Source organism: Odontesthes bonariensis, chromosome 18 (assembly GCF_027942865.1).
Source record: "Odontesthes bonariensis isolate fOdoBon6 chromosome 18, fOdoBon6.hap1, whole genome shotgun sequence".
Classification (NCBI taxonomy): Eukaryota; Metazoa; Chordata; class Actinopteri; order Atheriniformes; family Atherinopsidae; genus Odontesthes; species Odontesthes bonariensis.
The window spans coordinates 35,260,539-35,280,338 of record NC_134523.1 but is presented as its reverse complement, the minus strand read 5'-3'; the positions used below and the strand labels follow the sequence as shown (position 1 = coordinate 35,280,338).

General features: G+C 40.2%; 2 protein-coding genes and 1 non-coding gene across 3 annotated transcripts in view; 1 reads left to right on the top strand and 2 right to left on the bottom strand.

Moving 5' to 3' along the window:
• Positions 1-748: 748 nt before the first annotated feature.
• Positions 749-821, bottom strand: trnav-cac (transfer RNA valine (anticodon CAC)). Its single transcript has one exon. It is a non-coding gene; the product is annotated as a tRNA-Val (tRNA).
• A 1,608-nt stretch (positions 822-2,429) lies between these two features.
• On the bottom strand, positions 2,430-11,087 carry sf3a3 (splicing factor 3a, subunit 3). Its single transcript, XM_075450242.1, has 17 exons — positions 10,856-11,087; positions 10,692-10,739; positions 9,403-9,455; positions 9,024-9,129; positions 8,857-8,929; positions 6,851-6,942; positions 6,683-6,765; positions 6,459-6,597; positions 6,296-6,364; positions 6,095-6,162; positions 4,579-4,686; positions 4,404-4,473; positions 4,110-4,274; positions 3,165-3,275; positions 2,978-3,068; positions 2,832-2,887; positions 2,430-2,743 (listed from the first exon to the last, which is right to left on the bottom strand). Exons 1-17 carry the CDS (start codon positions 10,949-10,951, stop codon positions 2,666-2,668), a joined length of 1,506 nt encoding a protein of 501 aa, XP_075306357.1. The 5' UTR covers positions 10,952-11,087; the 3' UTR covers positions 2,430-2,665.
• A 1,591-nt stretch (positions 11,088-12,678) lies between these two features.
• Positions 12,679-19,800, top strand: part of LOC142368148 (ubiquitin-conjugating enzyme E2 E2-like) — an 89,300-nt gene continuing 82,178 nt past the window's right edge. The window contains exon 1 of the mRNA XM_075450237.1: positions 12,679-12,829. The gene's annotated coding sequence lies outside the window, so the exon portion shown is untranslated. The remainder of the gene's footprint in view (positions 12,830-19,800) is intronic.

The following is a 19,800-nucleotide window of genomic DNA, read 5'->3' as shown; positions in this document are numbered from 1 at the left end:
TGGAGATAACTATACACAATTCAATTGTAGAGATCTGAAAACTGGATTAAACCCTATACTACTGATTCTATTGCAGATGTTTGTAATGAAAAGCCACATACACATGGATAGCAAAAGCAACTTTAAATTAATGAAAAGGATGTCTTTATGGATGTGTGAAATGCTAATTTCTAATGGAAAGGATTGGCTTAGATATAAAAATAGAATAGAATAGAAAATAGAATAGAAAAATACTTTATTCAAATTCGAATTAGTCAAGTAGCTCAAAGAAAAATTATAAATATTTACAATGATTGTATATTGACAACAACAACAACAACAATAATACTAATTAAAAATACTACACCTAATAAGAATAATAATAATAAATGACTAAATAAATCAATTTGAGAAGAACATGTCAGCAGTCACTGTTAAAAAGCCAAGATGAGGTAAGATCAGATTACTTTATTGTCATTGTATGTAGCATACAATTAAATTCAGGTGAAATACATAGACATCAAGAAAATCAAATAAAAACATGAAAACAGCTTGCTATTATAAAGAAAAAAAAAACTAAATTAATGCATACTTGAACATCCTCAATATCGAGATAATTCAAATAAACAATTATTTAAATCAAAATGGTTAAATGCACAAGTATTATTGTCTGTATAGTCGGGTTGACATTAAAATGCCTCAAAGCTCAAAGCTAAAAGATGTCCCACTGTCAAAAAGAGACCGCGTGAAATTAACAAAGCGAAAAACATGTTTCCGCCCGGTTTCGAACCGGGGACCTTTCGCGTGTGAGGCGAACGTGATAACCACTACACTACGGAAACAGGTATTTCATTTGGTAAAAACAATGATTATCAAATGATATATAGAAAAGACTGATCACATTTTTTTAAGTGTAAAAATTTAAATTACACGCTACAGCAAATAAATACGTATTTCTCGAAGTGTAAAACACATAGTTGTCCTGTGTTTCTGAGGCATACAATAACGCTGGAGGACAACAACATAGTTAAGTGATTGTCAGTGAATTGTTACAGAGCAACATGTCAAAGAGACTACGCTATTCTGGCGAAAAAGGACTAGCTGTTCAGAGAGCCTCAGTTGAAACAAAACTTTTTTCTCTGCTTTCTCCTTACATCAAAATATATAAATTCAAGCTCCAACATCTATTGTATTCAGCGGTGATGCAGTGTGGAATTTCCACGTCATCACAGTTTTAACTATTATGTGCAGCTGATAGCAACAGACTTTGCGACCTTCCCTGTTTGTTTTTTATTCTTTCATTTTAATTTCCAAAGTGTGAAGTCTGCATTAACAAACGCTCTGATGCAAGAGCCCCATCTGGTGGAGTTTACAAATCACATGGAAACATCTGAGGTCACTGCAAGTCATTAAACCCGTTTCTGATTAAAACACTTTGTTGCAAACCGATTGTACCCAAAGTAGAATCACACAGAACACTTACACTATTTTGTTGTGTAAAAAAAAAATGCTTATGTGTCATTACTTTGAAAGTTTTTTTGCTTATAATATATACCGATTTTTAAATAAAGCTAGAAATGGGATATAGAAATTTTATTTGTAACTTTACATTTTGAAAAAAAGGTGGAACTGGTGTGTCTACCTGATTAAAAGACCAGGGATCCTCTGCCTCCACAAGGCAATCAACCCATCCTCTATAACCAAGGAGAGAAGCAGCCATGCACAGTCAAGCTAGATGTTTTAGTATTTCATAAAAGTTTTTCTCTTTTTCAATTTGATTCAGTGGCATATCTCACAAAAAGTTGAGATGGGGGTAACAGAAGGGTAGAAAAGTAAACGCTACTGAAAAACAGAAACAGAAACCACTGGAAGAAGGTGTTGCAACTAATTAGGTCAATAAGATGAATGGGTCTAAAAACAGAATCTTTCAGAAGTGAAGACGGGCCGAGGTTCAGCGATCTGCAAAACCTGCGGCTGCAAATTGTGAATCATGTGTAGAATAATGATCCTCAATGTAAAAACTGTGAAGACCTGTGTATGCGTATCCCATCGTCAGGCTAAATGGAACTCTAAAACTGACCCCGACTGGTGGGTGTGTTGACTGTCGCTCTGGGTGTCTCCATTGTGGGTGCCACATTGCCCAGCAGACAGCTACCTCACAAAACAGTTGGACTTTTGTGGGATTGGCGAGATCATGAGAGAGTTAATCTCCTCAGCCTCCAAACTCAGTTTATGGCCAAGAAAAAGAAAAACTGGGACTGATCAATGTGCTGGAGGCGCTAATCACGCTCGGCCTTTCCACTTTGATCCATCTAATTGGTTGATGTTCACTTGTGACATCAGATGCTTCATCCAATCACGTGTCTGCCCTTTTCCAAAGTTTTCCAAAGGAACTGCCAAATGGTTCCAAGCCTCTGGGGCATCAGGTGACCAATAGAGCGAGTCTTAGATTTGACAAAAGTACTCAGTTTATTTGAATGACCAAATGTTGCCACGTTACAAAGATATTAAAGGGGGTGGAAGGAAGGAGGGAGGGAGGGAGGGACAGTCTGTAAAACAGCATTACAACTTACAAATAAAGCCAGACATGCGCAAATATGTGATAAAAAAAAAAAAAAGCTGATTTAAAATGAGGCTCCTTAGAAGATACATCTTTTTATGTCATCTGCCACTCAGTGGTCTCCATTTACAACAAGCCCTGTCGCTTCAGATCCTCATAGGTCTTCTTGTTGACCACATTCCCACTTGAGTCCTCGTACTCCTCCTAAAAAGCACAAGTAAAAAAAATGAACCGATGCTTCAAATTTAGAAAACATTGTGTCCCGAGCCAGTTGTTATGGATGTTTCTTTACCTCTGTGTCAGGCTGCCACCGCTCTGATGCCTTCTGGGACTTCAGCTTTGCCCACACTGGAGTTAAACACATACCGATTCTCAAAACTGACTTCCATCAAATGCATCAACATAAAATCATAACAATAAGCTGCAAAGAGGACTTACAAGAGACGGCATCCTCGATCTGTGTGACGTTAGCAAAATGAGCGGTGTTGGGGATTCCTAGACAACGCATTCCGTGAGCATGCCTCCACTCCTTAAAAAAAAAAATAAAAAATGCATTTAAGTTCCAGCCTTTAGCATTCAATGCCCCATAAGTAACAATGAGCCCATTATAACAACAACGACGTACAGCAAAGTGCCTCTGGAAGGCTTTGGGTCCTCTGTAGGTGTAATTCCCACAGATCTCACAGTTGTAGTTGATGTTCAGACCATGGAGCTTATAGAGCCAGTACGGGATTGGCTGGAGAGAATAAAAGAGCAGTCAGAAAACACAAAGTAAACATATGCAGCAAGTAGAAACAAAAGCGAGGGATGGGAATCAAGCCGAAACAATTCCTGGTTCACTAAAAATAAGGAGTTGCAACATATGTTTAAGACATATGTTTACCAGTTCGGTAAATATGAAACCACTTATATCTTCTCATGCAGATCACTATCTGTCTGTTCATAAGCACAATAACTTCAATTCTTTTTTTAAGTCAGAGAAGACATGTCCCTTTACAGTGTCCTTATGTCACGGAACATCGGAGCTGCTCAGTGGTCCACACTTGTATAACGCCTTTTAATCTCAGTAGGGTCTACGAAGTGCCTTACGCGTGCCTTGCATTTTTTTTTTTATATATATATATATATATATATATATATATATATAAATAAAATGCATACACACTATGGAAGGCCCTGTTACTCAATTTCCTTTACAGACATTAAATATGTAATAGCTTCATCGATCTATCAAAGCGACGGCATTCAGTCACTGGTCACATTGATGTAAATGTTCCTAACAGCTTCATGCAGACTTGCCCTCTGCGCTTACAGAGAGCGCCACAGGGCAAGGCAACGGTCTTCTCATCAGCCACAACATTATGACCATCAGCCTAATACTGAGAGCGTCCACCAAAAGATGGTCAGGGTGCACAAGGAAACATCTTGGGGTGTTTCGCATTCAGTACCCTGAATCATGAAAAAATACAATAGTGAACCGTGTTGTTGGCGGTTGACCCACATCCCGCGCAGTAGGCCTGTCGACACTGCTGTGTTACAATCAGTTTTTTCTGACAGGCTGTGGCCTCACCTTTCCGTCCCAGCCCAGCGGCAGGTTTTTGGGGTTGTAGATGATCTCATTGTCTTCATCTTCGCTCTCACTTTCACTGAGCTGCTCTTCCTCCTCCTCCTCACGCTCCTCTCCTGTCCTGGCCTGCTTTCTCTGCACGTTCTCATGAGTCAGCTGCCTTTGCTCCTGAAACCACGCCCGAAGCCCACATTAACACAGTCTTTAACACTGACCACAACAAGCTGGCAACAGTTCTCTTCAAATGACAAATGAAAACTTTTGTGTGAAAGCGGACCTGATGATATAAAAACTCACCCCAAGGATCTCCACATATTCATAGACTTGAGCTTCCAGGAAGGCGATCTCCTTGTTACGCTCTGTGTCTCTGCAGGAGTGATAGATGGAACATGTTATGAATTATGTAATGAGCACCATCACATAAACACAATCAGTATTACACTCATTTTTTTTTTTTTTAACGGCCACTTACTTTTTAGGGCCTTTGGCTTTGGGGTTCTTGGCAAACAGAGACGGGTCCAGTGATTCCAGGGATTTGCCTTTAGTGCTGAAGAGTCTCTGAGCTCTCTCCTCCAGAGTTCTGCCCACACAGATCCACATCATATCAACAGCTTGTCAAACCACCACATGTGAATATACCCGTCCCTGCTCACTTTCAATCTTGTTACGCAAAAACAGAACGTTTTCGGGTGAACAACGGTAAAAATAAAAACTTTAACAATAAAGCTGGGAAAAGTACTTCTAGGCTCTTGGGCCTTTGTGCATGAGGGGTGCCCCACAGTGCGTCTTTATTGGGAACATGTTAGTCACAACGTTTCCCAGATGCTGCACAAAGCAGCTCTGTATGAATTCTTGTAGAAAATGCCGTTAATTCTGATCGTCGTGATGCTGTAACCAAGAGCTAACAACTAATTGGGCTGTAGTTGTCTTCAAGCCCGGACTGGATTGGAGCAGATGTGACATTGTATGAGCGAGTTGAAAGGACTTCCTTTTTCATGGCAAGGCATTAACATTCGTCAGTTGTAGTGTAGATTTACCAAATATGTTCACTGCATTAAATCTCAAGGATTGGGGAGTTAATCGAAACACAATGCTTGAAAACTGCAAAATTGCAAAGTATATTTAAACTTTTTAAAATCCCTGTATAGTTCAGACTCGGATATATACTTTGGGCCAGATTTGAAAATGCATGCATTGATGAAGTTATTCGTCTCATGAGCATCCAATGCGGCATGACAACATTAGCCTTTCAGCTAATAGTTTAGAGCGAGATCTAATAATGCCAGCTGATTTGATCAAAAATACCAGATAAAATTAATAAATTTAGCTGTGTGGCACGCTGGGCAACATTAAATTCAACAGGCAAAATAAAACATCAAACGGCAAGAAAACAAGAGAAACTCTGAGCTTGTGTTTTTCCACTGCTGCCTTGACTGCCAGTGCATGCTGCTGCACCGTTTTTCTTGTTAATGGTCCTTTCAGGAAACCAGCAGACTAAATGCTTCATGGCATTGGTCTGGTTGGTCTCCATAACCCTGAACCTGCACTGGAACCGTTTTGGTAGAGGAAAAAAAAACATGTGATGCTGCTGAAAGCCTTTAGAAACTGCAGTGAAACCCAGATGGTTGCAGATTTACTTAACCCACACAGAAATCAATATACAAGGTGGGTGTGCTGGCATCTACCAACAGATTTATTTTGGCTTCCACCAACACTAAACTCAGCTCACTCAGGCTCTCATCTTGGCCCGCATCCTAAATAAAGTACAGAAAAACTAGGGACTTGCATTCAGTATCACCTCCTGAGCACTGGTTAAATGCAGTTGTAGAAATTAGGTCATAAATTAGGAAGACAACATTACAAACAAATGCCTCTAAAGCCTTAGGAAGCTACGCTCAATGTTGTGTTTGCAAAGTTAAATACCACGAAAATCATGACAATATCACAGTCCTCCGTGTTTTATGTTCCTTTGTTCCCTTCATTCTCACCCTCCACACTTCAGTCCCAATGCCATAAGGGCAGACTTCAATCTGTCCAGACCCAACGAAGCCAACTCCTGTGTGACAGAAAGATATAAAGATGAGTAAAGGTATTAAAAAAAAATTAAAATTAAAAAAATAAAATTAAAAAAAAAGCAACTTCAACAATCACATCAAACATTCAAGCATGAGAACTTTGAGTTGATTTACCTCCCAAGAAGAAAAAGCAGAAAGGTCCAGGTGAGCTCCAGCATGTGTCAAAGCACTACTCGTCTCTTTCTGCAGCAAGATCAAAAAAATAAATAAATGTCACAAATCTGTTGACGAGACTCCAACCATCATCACACATTTAGGTCCCACCAGGAGAACTTACAGGCCAGCCTGGAAAGGTTCCGTTATCCCATTTCTTCTCAAAGTCTACCAGTACTTTGCCGTAGAGATCGTTCTGGTCCAGCAGAGGTTTGACTCTGTCTGTGTAGTCCTGCAGGTATTCCAGCAACATCTCCAAATACCTGTAGAATCAACAACACGCTCGCTTTATTAAAACTGAAGTTCTGCACCGAGAGTTCAGATGAGACGTAAATGAGATGGACCTACTTTCTGTATTCAGCGTTCTTCCTGTCCTTGGCGATGTCAAAAAGTTGGTCAAATGAAGACAGGTAAGTGATGTACTCCAATTTCTGCAAAGACACAGAGCAGTCGAAAAAATTCTGGCACAAATCTCATGCATGTGACTTAATCAAGTAGAATTTAAAATATCCCAACCTCAGATCCCTTTAAGTTGATGTACTTCAGGTAGCAGTCGTGGAGATCGAGGTAGCGGCCGTATCCCTCCTCATCAGTGAAATCCACCATGTCTGAGAGAGACGCACGGATGTATTTTAGAGCTGTGTGCTGACCAGAAAACATCTGAACACTGATATCACCCATCAGATCTCAATTAAAGAAAAATTCAAGATCAAATCTTTGATTTACACGGTGTCATTCAAAACAAAATTACATGAAAAGAAAAACTGTTGTTTTTCCCATGTGCCTGCATACACCAACATCTGGTCATGCTACTAATGACACAGCAGATGGCATCCTGGATGATTTTCTCCCAGACCAGGATCAGGGCATCAGTGAGGTCCTGGGCAGTCAGTGGGGCTCCAAAAAAATCACATTCCAAAAGGTACTCAGTTGGATTCAGGACTGGGAAACTCAGTCACTGTATTAATATCTTTCCATTCAGAAACTGTTAACACAGCCGGGTAATCCTAAACCAAGAGAAAATTGCGACCCAGTGCACCAGCGTACGGTCTGATAATGGGTCTGAGGTACCGAACAGGCATCAGGGTACTACTGGCTCACATTAGGAGGTCTTTTCCTCCCCAGACCGTCACTGGTTCACCAGCAAACCGGTCATGCTGAAGGATGATAGAGATAGAAACGTTCACCGCAGCTTCTACACTTTTTAATGTCGTTACAGTGTGTGTTCAGTAACAACCTGCACTCAAGAGCAAAGCTGTCTGCTCTGGTGTTCTGTGGTGAATGCCAATCAAGCTGCACAGTGCCAAGCTGTGAGCATAGGTCCCACCAGAGAACATCGACCCTTATGGTACCCACGTGAAGTCTGTTTCCAACAAACTGGTCGGCAACATGTACCATGTCTGTACTAATGTACTAATATACCAGTCAGTCTGCATTGATGGAGGGTAGATAAGAGTCTGTTCAGATCTGCAAATACCTGGGGGTGGTGCTGGATAATAAACTGGAGTGGTCTGCCAACATAGACGCAGTGTACAGGAGGGGCCAGAGCCGTCTCTTCTTCCTGAGACGGCTCAGGTCCTTAAATGTCTGCAGTGATATGATGTGCAGGTTTTATCACACTATCATTGAGAGTGCACTGTTCTATGCTGCTGTCTGCTGGGGGAGTTGCACGACAGACAAAAACTGTAGGCGCCTGGACAAACTTGTGAAAAAGGCTGGTTCTGTTGTAGGCAGAAGGCTGGACCCTCTCGGTGCTGTGGTGGAGCAACGGATGAGGAGGAAATTATATTCTGTTTTGGAGAATAATAAACATCCTCTCCACAGCATCCTGACAAGACAGAGGAGCAGCTGCAATGAGGGGCTGCAGGACTGAGAGGTTCAGAAGGTCCTTTGTTCCCACAGCCATAAGGCTTTTGAACAGTGACTGCTGAGTTATTCTCAAATTGATTGATTGACTTTTTGAGCTACTTGACTAATTTGAATTTCCCCCATTGGGGGATGAATAAAGTATTTTTCTATTCTAAGTATCCTGATGGAGTTTTCTTATTCTTTATTAAGAGCTCTGGCCACGCTCCTCCTGTTCTTAATCACAAATAGAAGCAGATACCACTTTTTCTTTAGGGTCGTTGTCTTTCTTCAGCTCTGTCCAGCTCAACTAAAGATCCATCAACCTAAAGTCTCCTCAACACTCCTGAAACTAAGTTGGGAGACACAGCAAACCTGCCTGTAATGTAACACATGGATGTACTCTTCTTAGGGAGCTGGACTGCCTGAGCAAACTGAACGGGGTGCAGTTACCACCTCATGCCACCAACAGCGAGAAGCAGTAGAAAAACACGAAACCCAGAGAAACATCAGGAGAGAGGACTGGTCTGTGGTCAAAACCATAACCTTTAAGGGGTTTATCTTGTTGTTCCCTTTCCTTTCCACCTGTTGTCACTTTCAATTGCATCAGAGGAAGTGTAAAAGTGAATAACCATCAAAAATGGAGGAATGACTTACTGAACAGGGTTTTAACTTACTTTGAGCCTCCTCACTGGGGTTGTCTCTGGCCTTCATCAACTCTTCAAACTCTACAGACATGGGAATGGAAATCTACAAGAAACATACAACGATATACTCTTTCAGCATCTGTTTCAAATGCAGGTTATAAAAGGCGAGATCAGCCATACAAAGTGAGATTTAATACCTCATTGGGGTGCTTTCGGTGAAACTCCTTTATCTGTTTCAGTCTGTTGTAGAACTCAGCAAACTCATTTGGTCCGGAGATGGCAGCAAGCTCATCTCTCCTCATGCTACCAAAATGAATAATAATAAGAAAAAAAAGGTCACAATAAGCACAAAAAATAAGTTCTGAATATTTTTATTTAATTAAAAAAAGGACAAAAGAATAACTTATTCTAAAAGCAAATATTTAGGCAGCAGGCAGTAAATCGAAAGCATTTTCCACAACCCAATATCCATCCACAACATTCTCAGAAGTTAAGGGGACCCCGGCCACATTGTTACTTCAAACAATGAAATAAATAAAAAAAAAAAAAAAAACAAAAAAAAAAAACAACACATACCAATCTTTGTCTTCATAGGAGTCTCTGAGATTTGCGCTCACTTCCATATACCTCTGTCAGAAGAAACACAAAACTCTTTGATTCCCTCGTTAATACTTGTCAAAATTTTTTTACAATCACCGTAGGCAATATTGTCATCGACAAGAGGTTTGTGTTGCAGTCTTGAATTTCAGTGGATGCTAAGGAATGTCGTAGGAACAGCAGACCTGCAGAAAATGTGAAACTTGCAAGAAAAACTTTCTTCCCTCATTGGCTTGTCAGTACATACTGTTTTACTATGATCAATTCAATCTGTTCTACTAGTACTTCTATCATTAGTAATCTATTTTCTTAATATGGGCAGAATAATACTAATACAATAAAAACTATTCCATTTGTAGCCGTAAAACTAAAAAGTTCAGTAAATATATAATTTTGTTCCACTTCACAAATATGCGCTACTTTACATTGGGCTATTACAGAATATCCCAGGTAAGTTCTGAATACACTGTAAAAATCCCTTTCGTTTTTTAGTGAACATCGCAGATAAGAGTCAGATGGGGGAATTCTGGTGTTAAATGGTGTTCTATCAGCGCGATGAGGACAACGAAAAATAACTGGTTTTGTTGTAGCTAAACGCTCCAGTGGCAGTAACAAAGAAACGCTTTGGTTATTGATGTTAGTTTAATGATTACTCACGACTAAAAGACTTTAATTGGGTTGATAAGTCGACCTCAAAAATCCCTTAAAATGCCCATCTTAATTTCAAGATCACAATTTAGAGAAAGGTTATGATTACTAAAGTCGGGTTTTGGTACCTTAGCTGATACATTGAATATGCAAAGGATTATGTGCAGGTTAGCTAAATCAGCTAATAATATGATCTAGTCTTCAAATAGTCCTCGGCTGAGCTCACTTTTGTTTGAGTCCAGCACAAGGAGCCACTGGTGCTCTTGTACGCATATTAATGTTTATCACTGTTGTATAATTAATGTTTACATTTTCATCACCATTGATGCAATTGTTGTTCCTATGGAACTAACCAAACTGTATTCTCAATAGTGGTTGAAGTGAAGATTCAAGTAAAACATAAGCGCATTCTTGAGCACTAAAAAGTATAGGTACAATTGACTAATTCTTCAGTTTTCATCGGAATTTTGCACCGAAACATATTCTAAATTTTACTAATAAGCAACCAACACGTTAAATGGTACACCCAGAAAAGATAAGTTACCAATTTTAAAAATAAATTAGCCAATAACATTAGAGTCGGTATTAGCCGATCAGGATACATCAAACTTCATACTCACATCCAACATGGCTCTTATTCGGTGGTCAGAATTTATTTGTTCCCGCAGCTGAAAGAAAAGTGAATGGAAAAAAAGAGAAAATCGACTCAATCTAAATGGTTGGCATTTGTACATTTAAAACCAACAAGTTCATGCTAATGCTAGCCGCCAGCAGCACAGCTTACCGTGGACTTCTTGTGTAACATTTCTTTTGTTTTAGCGTCCATTAGCCTCTCTTTCTCTTCGTGATAGCGCCGCTGTTGTTCTAAAATAGTCTCCATTGTTTGAAAATATGCTGTACGTTTACTAAAGACGGGACTGTGTTCTCCAAAATAGCATCAATTTAATGAAAATGGTAACCCCGCCGTAGCAACTACGTTTGTTTTCAATGGCGCATGCTAAGGTGCTCGCATCCGTCAGTGTAATCAGTGCTGAAGAAACATCTACCAGTTATTGGTTCCGCTCTGGTGACATGGTCGGCACAAAGCCCTAGTCAAACCAATGTAATTTAATTAACTCATGAAACAAATTAATCATTATTTTGTTCGCTATTTTTATTCAGACACTTAAAATATTTGACAGATTTTATAGCCATTTTACGTTCAATTCTGCCTGCCCCGGTATTTTAGATCAATTCAGTAGGCGAATGATGTAGCATATGTAGCGGCCTCTCAGTGGAGATATACTGATGCTGAGACTTCATGAATAACCCAACCACCATAACATATGGCTCCATATATCGGACTGGTAGCACCATATACATAAAACCTCTAAAATTGGACTAGGAGACGCAAAGCAAAATTTTAAAATATAATGCACTGTCTGCATGTCTTTATCCTCGTTTGTACTTCTTTTGTAGTCTACACCATCATCAAAGCCTGGTACAACGACGTATCAGAGAACACAGCGCGGTCTCGTGCGAGTGCGCGCAAGAAGGCGGTCTGTTTTTTTTTTCCTTTTTTCTTTTTTTTGTCAAGTCTTCTTAGAAAGGAACAAACAGGAAGTGGTCTGTAAATAAAACACTTTTCAGACATTTGACGACGAAAGTATGATAATTCGTGTTTCTGAGGCATCGATTGAATAATTTACACATTCATTGTAGCTGTTTAAGTTCTACTAAGTGTTAAAGAATCGAAGTCCCGTTGATGGTGCTTGGTTTGTCTTTGGGGAGAAGAGTACAAACGGATTAAACCATTATAGGTTTATATAAACCGAAGTGATATCACTTCGGTCAAAATAGGTGTAAATTACGTTTTAACAGCAGTATAACATCGGCATTGACATTCTGTAGACATGCCGAATGAACATCACTCTGATTTTTGCATGCAAAAGAAGCTATGAAAATATGAATGTAAACTTATTTCTCCCACATTTAGCCTTGACCGATGAAGTTGACTCAGAGTGAATGTGTCTGAATGTGTCCTAAACTCAGCCACATAGGCAACACACATAATAAAAATCTGCATTTTCTTTGGGCTTTTGATCCATGCCTGGCACCTACCACACCTGTAAAACCCTAGTTAGGCCAAACTCATGACATGTGGACTGATAGAGTGACTGAGCCTTAAGTGCCAGAGGATAGGCCTAAATGTGTCTCCTTGTCTCGGCTGTTTATGCTGAGTTTTTCACTTCGTACACACACTGTACGGAAGAGTATTAGGGCCAGGCATAAGAAAAAATATTTATATTTTGCCTGTCGAGAATAAAGTCCACATGTCGAGAATAAAGTTGAAATGTCGAGAATAAAGTCGAATGACATGTCGACTTTATTCTCAACATGTCGACTTTATTCTCGACATTTCGACTTTATTGTCGACATGTGGACTTTAATCTCGACAGGCAAAATATTATTATTTTTTCTTATGCCTGGCCCTAATACTCTTCCGTACACTTGACTCAGTCAAAGTTTGTCTTCTTGATAATAAAAAAAAAGAGGGGAAAAAAAAGTGCGGCTAGGCTTTTACTTTTGCCAGAGACAACCGGAAGCTGGGAACGTTACGATCTCTGCTATGACAATCGTGTTGTGCCACATTCTCCAGCAACAGTAAGTCAACAGACTGCAAGCTGCGGACGACGGGTGTTTCGGATTTACGGAATAAACTGTGGCCATTATAAATAATTTTCTCTCCTGCCTCTGTGCGTCCACCCTGCGTACAAAGGTAAGTAGCTCGTTTTGACCATTAAAAGAAACGTTTCTTCAAATAGAATGGAGGTGTATTACGTTATCTTCTGGAACGGGGGGGTGGGGGGGCGGCGGTGCTTGTCGCTGTGAAGGGGAGGGTGGCATCCATTCTGTCTTTTGTGCTGGGGCAGCTCTGGCAGTGGTCAGCACGAGCCCTGTTGCTGGAAAAGACGGGATACCGTGCACGTGTGCTGTTTAGCTTAATCTTATCATGAGATTTTTCGACACTGTCTTGCCAGTTACTCCTAATTTGTAGCCAACTAAGCAGTGGACCTGGTGAGAGAGCTCGTGGGCTCCCCAACATTTGCCCCACACGAGCGCTTTGGGGCTAATATTACCTACGTTACAGCGTTTACCCGAACTCTTGCTCAAATAATGAGCCACTGTAAACATTCATTTTCTGTCCCCTTTTTGTACAGGAGTGCTATAAAAGACCATTAAAATTCTTGTTACCAACATATTACTTTGATATATTCTCAATTTCCCTGACTGCACTTAATAGAATGTAAACTTTGGTCATGTGTCCCGTGGTTGTCGGGACAACCTTTTCCGCCAAAAGCAGTGCGAACCAAATGTAAAAGTGATATTAATTTGTCGTAAGCGTTGTCTGTTCTCGACAGATCATTTTACTGACGTAAAGGTCCAAAGTAGAATACATAGTACGACGTATTAGCTGAAAGTTGATGCAAAACGTAGCCAGCAGCCTCATTTTAAAGGGAATTTGACATTTTGGGTTACTCTGACAAGAGGCGGGTATGTATGAGGATTATGGGTTCAGTTTTGGATGCGATTTACCGGCCGGTTTTCTAATATGGAAACCCTATGCTGGTTTGGTAGTTCGTGTTTTAGGCCAGTTTCACAGGTACCGGTGAAGAAAATATATGCCAGCCTCATGAGCTCTTATTACAAGTGGACACATCTTCTACATTATACCATCAGCCTTTCCCAGAGAGTCTCCTGTGAGGAAAAACCTTTGAACCATTGTCACACTGTGTCATTTTAACCCTTATATTTCCCCAATTACCTCCCCTCCTCACATCCAGTTGCAGTTAATTGCATCAGATGGTGAGGTGCAGCTGTTTGTCAAATGTCAAAGGGCCTGCCCAAGGCTGTCATGGTTATTGAAGAATCTGCCCATACTTGTGTCCAATATGGTATTCATTTCAGGCAGCAGCAAAGATGCCCTCACACCCATCAGACAGTATCATACATTTTTCATGCTGGACCTGGGAATGTAAATGGAGGCATTCGTGAGCCTCACATCATGATGGGAGCTTTCGATTCAGGGAACGTGACCTTGTGTGTGTTCCCGTCAGCTCTTCAACTTGACTAATTCTGAGGATAGGATGGTTGATCTCTGTATTCAAACTCATTCAGTTCTGCAGCTGCAAATGAGGTGCATATTGAACAACATAGAGGCTGACATGACACATCTGGGGGGTATTCCTAGAAGCTGGCTTAGCGGAAAGCCTGGCTTATTTCGCTACTTCTGGCTAAATTTAGCGAGAGTTCCGTTCCATAAACGTGGCTTATTTGAACGCCCGCTGAGTAACCATGGTAATTTATGCTGCTGAACTAGCCTGGTCCCGGGCAGGCTAAAGTTGAAGCTTAGCTTAGCTGCAACTCAAAAAATGTCCGACTGGCTGAAACGGACTCCGGAAAGAAATGTTCACCTCGAATTCTGCGCTCCCGCAACTCATGTATTGTCTAAAAAACGAAACAAAAACTGTGGTTATCATATCACCACTTTCACTGTCTCGAAAAATCAATCAGTCGGTGCCAGTGCAACTAAAGAAACGCAACTATACACACGTATTGAACATGAAATTAAACGAGAGAGAACATGGTATTCATTAAAACTAATCAATACCTAACAAACATCCGATCTACACCCACGTAGGACCAGACTCAGAAAAATGGGGACAGGTAATAATGTTAATGATACAAATTATTGAAAGCTCCTTTCAAAACAGTCAAGGACACTGCACAAACAAGATATTAGATAAAACGCAGGAATTAAAACATCATACCATATTAAAAATACACAGAACGGAGCAATAAATGGAGGTAAGCAAAGTTAAACGGATGGGTTTTGAGTTAAGACTTGAACAGAGGGAGAGTGTCAGTATTGCGAATGTCGGGGGGGGGGGGGGCTCTGGCTGCTGCTCCACATTTAGCCGATAATGTAAAACAACCTACTGGCTGAAGTATTTGCATTAAGTTCATCATCTCCCTCAGGCTTCCCTAATGTTATCGGTGCACTACACTGTACCCATGTACGCATCCAAGGCAAGGCAATTTGTAGAGCACAATTCGTACACAAGGCAATTCTAAGTGCTTTACAGCTACATAAAATCACAAGAAGGCAATAAAATCATTCCAAAAAACAAAAAAATCATTAATTAATTAATTTAAAAGTGAAGAGTGCAGATAAAATACTTTCAGGTGTCATATGCACATCTAAATAGAACTGTTTTCAGTCTGGATTTAAACATTGTCACATTGTCCAGGCCCCTGCTGGACCCGTGGAGGCTGACTATGTAAACCGAAAATTTTTCCATATCCTAAATGTACAGGTACACTTGGGGATAATTGTCCATAGACTCTGAACTGGATTTCTCATTTTGAAAAATACCACATCAACCCCTTTGAGTAATGCTGAGCAATGTTACATTTATGCCCTGTGAAACCTCATCATTGACTCCTATCCCCCGTACATACAGATTATCTGTGATGGAGGTCATTTAATTTCCAACATTGAGGCTAAATGGCCGGGATCAGTTCATGATTCTAGGATCTTCCGAGCATCCTCACTGGCACAGAGGTTTGCACAAGGCGCAAGAATTTTACTTACCTGAAGGAGTGTACTTTTGAAGTAAGGTGTAGCATGGGCAGAATTTTGGTAATCTAATGAGAGGTCAGGTGTAGAGGTCATCTTAAGGAATTTAAAGTGCTCGTCATACTTTATTATAGATAGCCATATAAGGCACATATTGCATCAAATTGCCAAGTCTTAACACATGTATATCCATCCAACATTTCTCTTATTCTGCAGGAGAGTTCAATGGTGTCCTGCTTGGGGATAAAGGCTATGCATGCTGGCCGTACCTCCTCACGCCATATCCTGATCCAGGAACAAGGGCATGCACATGCACATGCACATGCACATGCACATGCACATGCACATGCACATGCACATGCACATGCACATGCTAAAACAAGGGCACGGATAGAAATGACCTTTGGCCAAATTAAATACAGGTTCATTGCTTAAAGTTCTCAGGCACCATGGCTGACTTCTGACAGAGCCATCTTAAATGAATAGTATACTTCATATTTTATACATTTTATCTTGTGGACAACTTTTCAGGCTGAAGTCTGAGTCCCTGGAGCTTCCAGTGCCCGAAAGGACTCAGTTTCTCCTGACACAGTGAGGACCTATACACAGGGACACATATTTCCTTTGATCCTTATTGTTGTGACCTTTGAGTTAGAACTTCTTTTCATAATTTAGCATTGACACAGTAGCAGTTTAAGTCAGAGCAAGTGTAAGAAGGCTAAATGGACAGAGATGATTTATAACTTTCCACACGTTTAGGTCATGGCATCCCACTGTGAATATAAATGTAAAAAAACATATTTCTAACACGTTGCATGAACCGTACAATAATGACAGGTTTGAGTTCAAGTTGTGTTGAATTGTTTAATTATTATTACATGTTTCTCAAGCTGTGGAGAGAAAACAGAATTAAATACAGTTCACAACACGAAATTCTCCTTTATCTGAATTTATACTAACATCCCTCTCCAGTTTCATAATCTCTAGCTTGATCTTTTTTATTTTCAGTTTCTTCCATATCTAGTTTGGTGCTCTCTTTATTGCACAAACACATTTCTTCAAAGGCTACTTACCACTCTGAAATATTTTCCTGTACTTTACCTTCACTTGCTGCCAGGTACGCTTTTGGCTGTTAAAGGGGAACTCCGGGGCATTTGAAGCGTGTTTCCATTGCTAGAGGTTGTCAAATACTGATAGTAGGACACAGAGAGGTGCAAATCTGTGCTCCCTGTGTGGAGATCGCGCTGTGCGCACAGCGTGTCATGGGAGGCTAATACGTGGTGGCTAAGGGGCAAATGCTAACCCTTCCACGTAAAACAACAACTTGCACACAGCAGAAACGTCACACCACTTTATAAACCATCCGACAATAAAGTCACAAGCCTTACTATCAAAACCATATGCATGGTTCTCACATTACTGGCATGGGGACGTTACAAAACAACTTTATAAACAGCATGTAACTCACCGGCTGGTTGTAGGCTCGCGCATGTGAAAGCCCAAAAGAGTCGATGGACGATACTCACATATACAAAACAATTATATTCTCTAGAAAAACTGCGTTCAAGTATTTAAAACATTACAACAATATTACTGGGTATAAGGTTGCTCACTCACAGAGGAGTGTTAATCCAGCCTTAAAGGATAAGACCGGTTTTTTGACATTGGGCCCTTGATTTCACATTATAATATGATGTTCTACTCACCCCTGCTTGTTGTTGAACATTTGGAGCTGTTCCGAAGATATTCGCGAGGCGTCTGGCTGCTCTCTTGAGATATTCGGCCATGAAACGGTTTCCTATGGGCAAGCTTATACAGGCACAAACTATGCTGTTTATAATTTATTAATTACTCTACACCAGCACTGATAACGTGGAGGTGCGTCGCTTACTTAAAAAAATCCGGGTTACTAATTTTGAATTTTAGCCGAATGAATAAATAGGCAGCAGGTCTGTGGGCTGCCTGTGGCAGTAGCACGACGATGACGTCAGTAACACCCAGTTTACGACAAAAAAATCAAAATTACAATAACCCGGATTTTTTTAAGTAAGCGACGCACCTCCACGTTATCAGTGCTAGTGTAGAGTAATTAATAAATTATAAACAGCATAGTTTGTGCCTGTATGAGCTTGCCCATAGGAAACCGTTTCATGGCCGAATATCTCAAGAGAGCAGCCAGACGCCTCGCGAATATCTTCGGAACAGCTCCAAATGACCAACAACAAGCAGGGGTGAGTAGAACATCATGCTATAATGTGAAATCAAGGGCCCAATGTCAAAAAACCGGTCTTATCCTTTAAAGGCAGTGCTTAATGACTAGCGTTACCTCAGGGTGATGGCTTTGGGTGGCATTGCATATGACAAGGTGACTTTGAAAGTGCAGGGTTCATCATTTTGTGGGACAGATGGCAGACACAGACTGCTCATCTGACTGATGAGTTCTTCTGACCTCTATTAAATCTTCGATTTATATTTGACTAGAAGAAAGGACTTCTTTATAGTAGGGATGTCCCGATCCGATCAAGTGGTTTCTGACTCGATCGGTATCGGACGTTTCATCCCGATCAGGGATCGGATATATACATTACATTATATTTACATTATTATCATTATTTTTTTTTATCAGAAATATAATATTTCAAAACAAATGGGAAAAAATAACAGCTTAGTAATTACTGTTATGTGGTGGTACAGAGTCAGACCGTCTCAACCATAGACATGATATACGTTGACGCCTCATAGACTGACGCTACCATGTCCGCGGTGTGGAGGGATTTCAAAGTGGATGACAAAAACGTTGCGATTGCAAACTGTGAGATGTGCAAACTTGGGATTTCAAGAGGTGGCAAGGACATCGCTAACATAGTTGATGAGAAAAGAAACAAGCTCAAACCTGACAAGGTAGATATGTTGGTTTTCATCAAGAAAAACGTACATTTCCTTCTGTGAAGCCAGAGGAGGAGAGTAAGAATTAGGAATGCATTTCCGAAAAGCACATTACTGGCCTTACTACTACTTAACACTGTGGCACTTTTATTTGCTTATTTGTTTACATGCCTGCCAGGTATTTCAAGTTGAGCTGCAGCTCGTTTTTATATTGGACATTGTTGCACTAAACTACAATGTGAATAATTTGTTTATTACTTGATTACTTTCTTTTAGGGCTGGGCGAGTTAACTCGTTATTATCGCATTAACTTGTTAATTATTTAACGCAGATAAATATTTTATCGCGCATTAACACAGTTTTTAAAAAAAATGTATTTATTTATTTTTTATTATTTTTGGGGGCTTTTGTGCCTTTAATGGATAGGAAAGTTCAGAGAGACAGGAAGTATGGGGCAGAGAGAGGGTGAACGACACGCCACACGATGTGGGACTCGAACCGGGGCCAGCTGCAGCGAGGACTATAGCCTCTTGTACATGGGGCGCCTGCTCAAACCACTACACCACGGACCACTCCTGTTTTATTATTTATTTTATTATTGTAAAAGTCTGTTGCTCACAGGCTTTTATTTTGTAAAAATCTGTTGCTGACTGCTGCGGAACCGGAAAAGAAAGTAATTGGCGGATCCACCAAATATGGAGAAGGGTACGGAACTTTTACTCGGCCATTTTCATTTTAAGGTTTTTCCAGACGGCGGACTCGACAGAACCAAAGTCATCTGTAAACACAGCCAAGTTGAATTGTCTTCTCAGCGTAGTAGTTCCAGTCTAAAATATCACTTAAAGGCAAAACACACAACTGATACGAGCAAGTCATTCAAGGAAACAGACAGTGGAGCGAGGCTTCTACATAAAAATGCCGATGTTAAAAGTGTGTTTGCACAACACATGTTATGGCATTTTCATTCATACCGCAGTACATTTAAAATAAAACTAAATGTTAAAAGTTATACACTACTTTTGAATTTTTTTTGGATTTTGCGTACAAATGCGATTAATCGTGATTAATCAGGGAAATCATGTGATTAATTAGATTAAATTAAATTTTAATCGTTGCCCAGCCCTACTTTTTTGTTCACGCTACCTCACAGAAGTGCTCTGTTTATATGTGTTAAATGATAAAATAAGTGAATAAAATACAAAATCGGGGACATCCTGGATCTG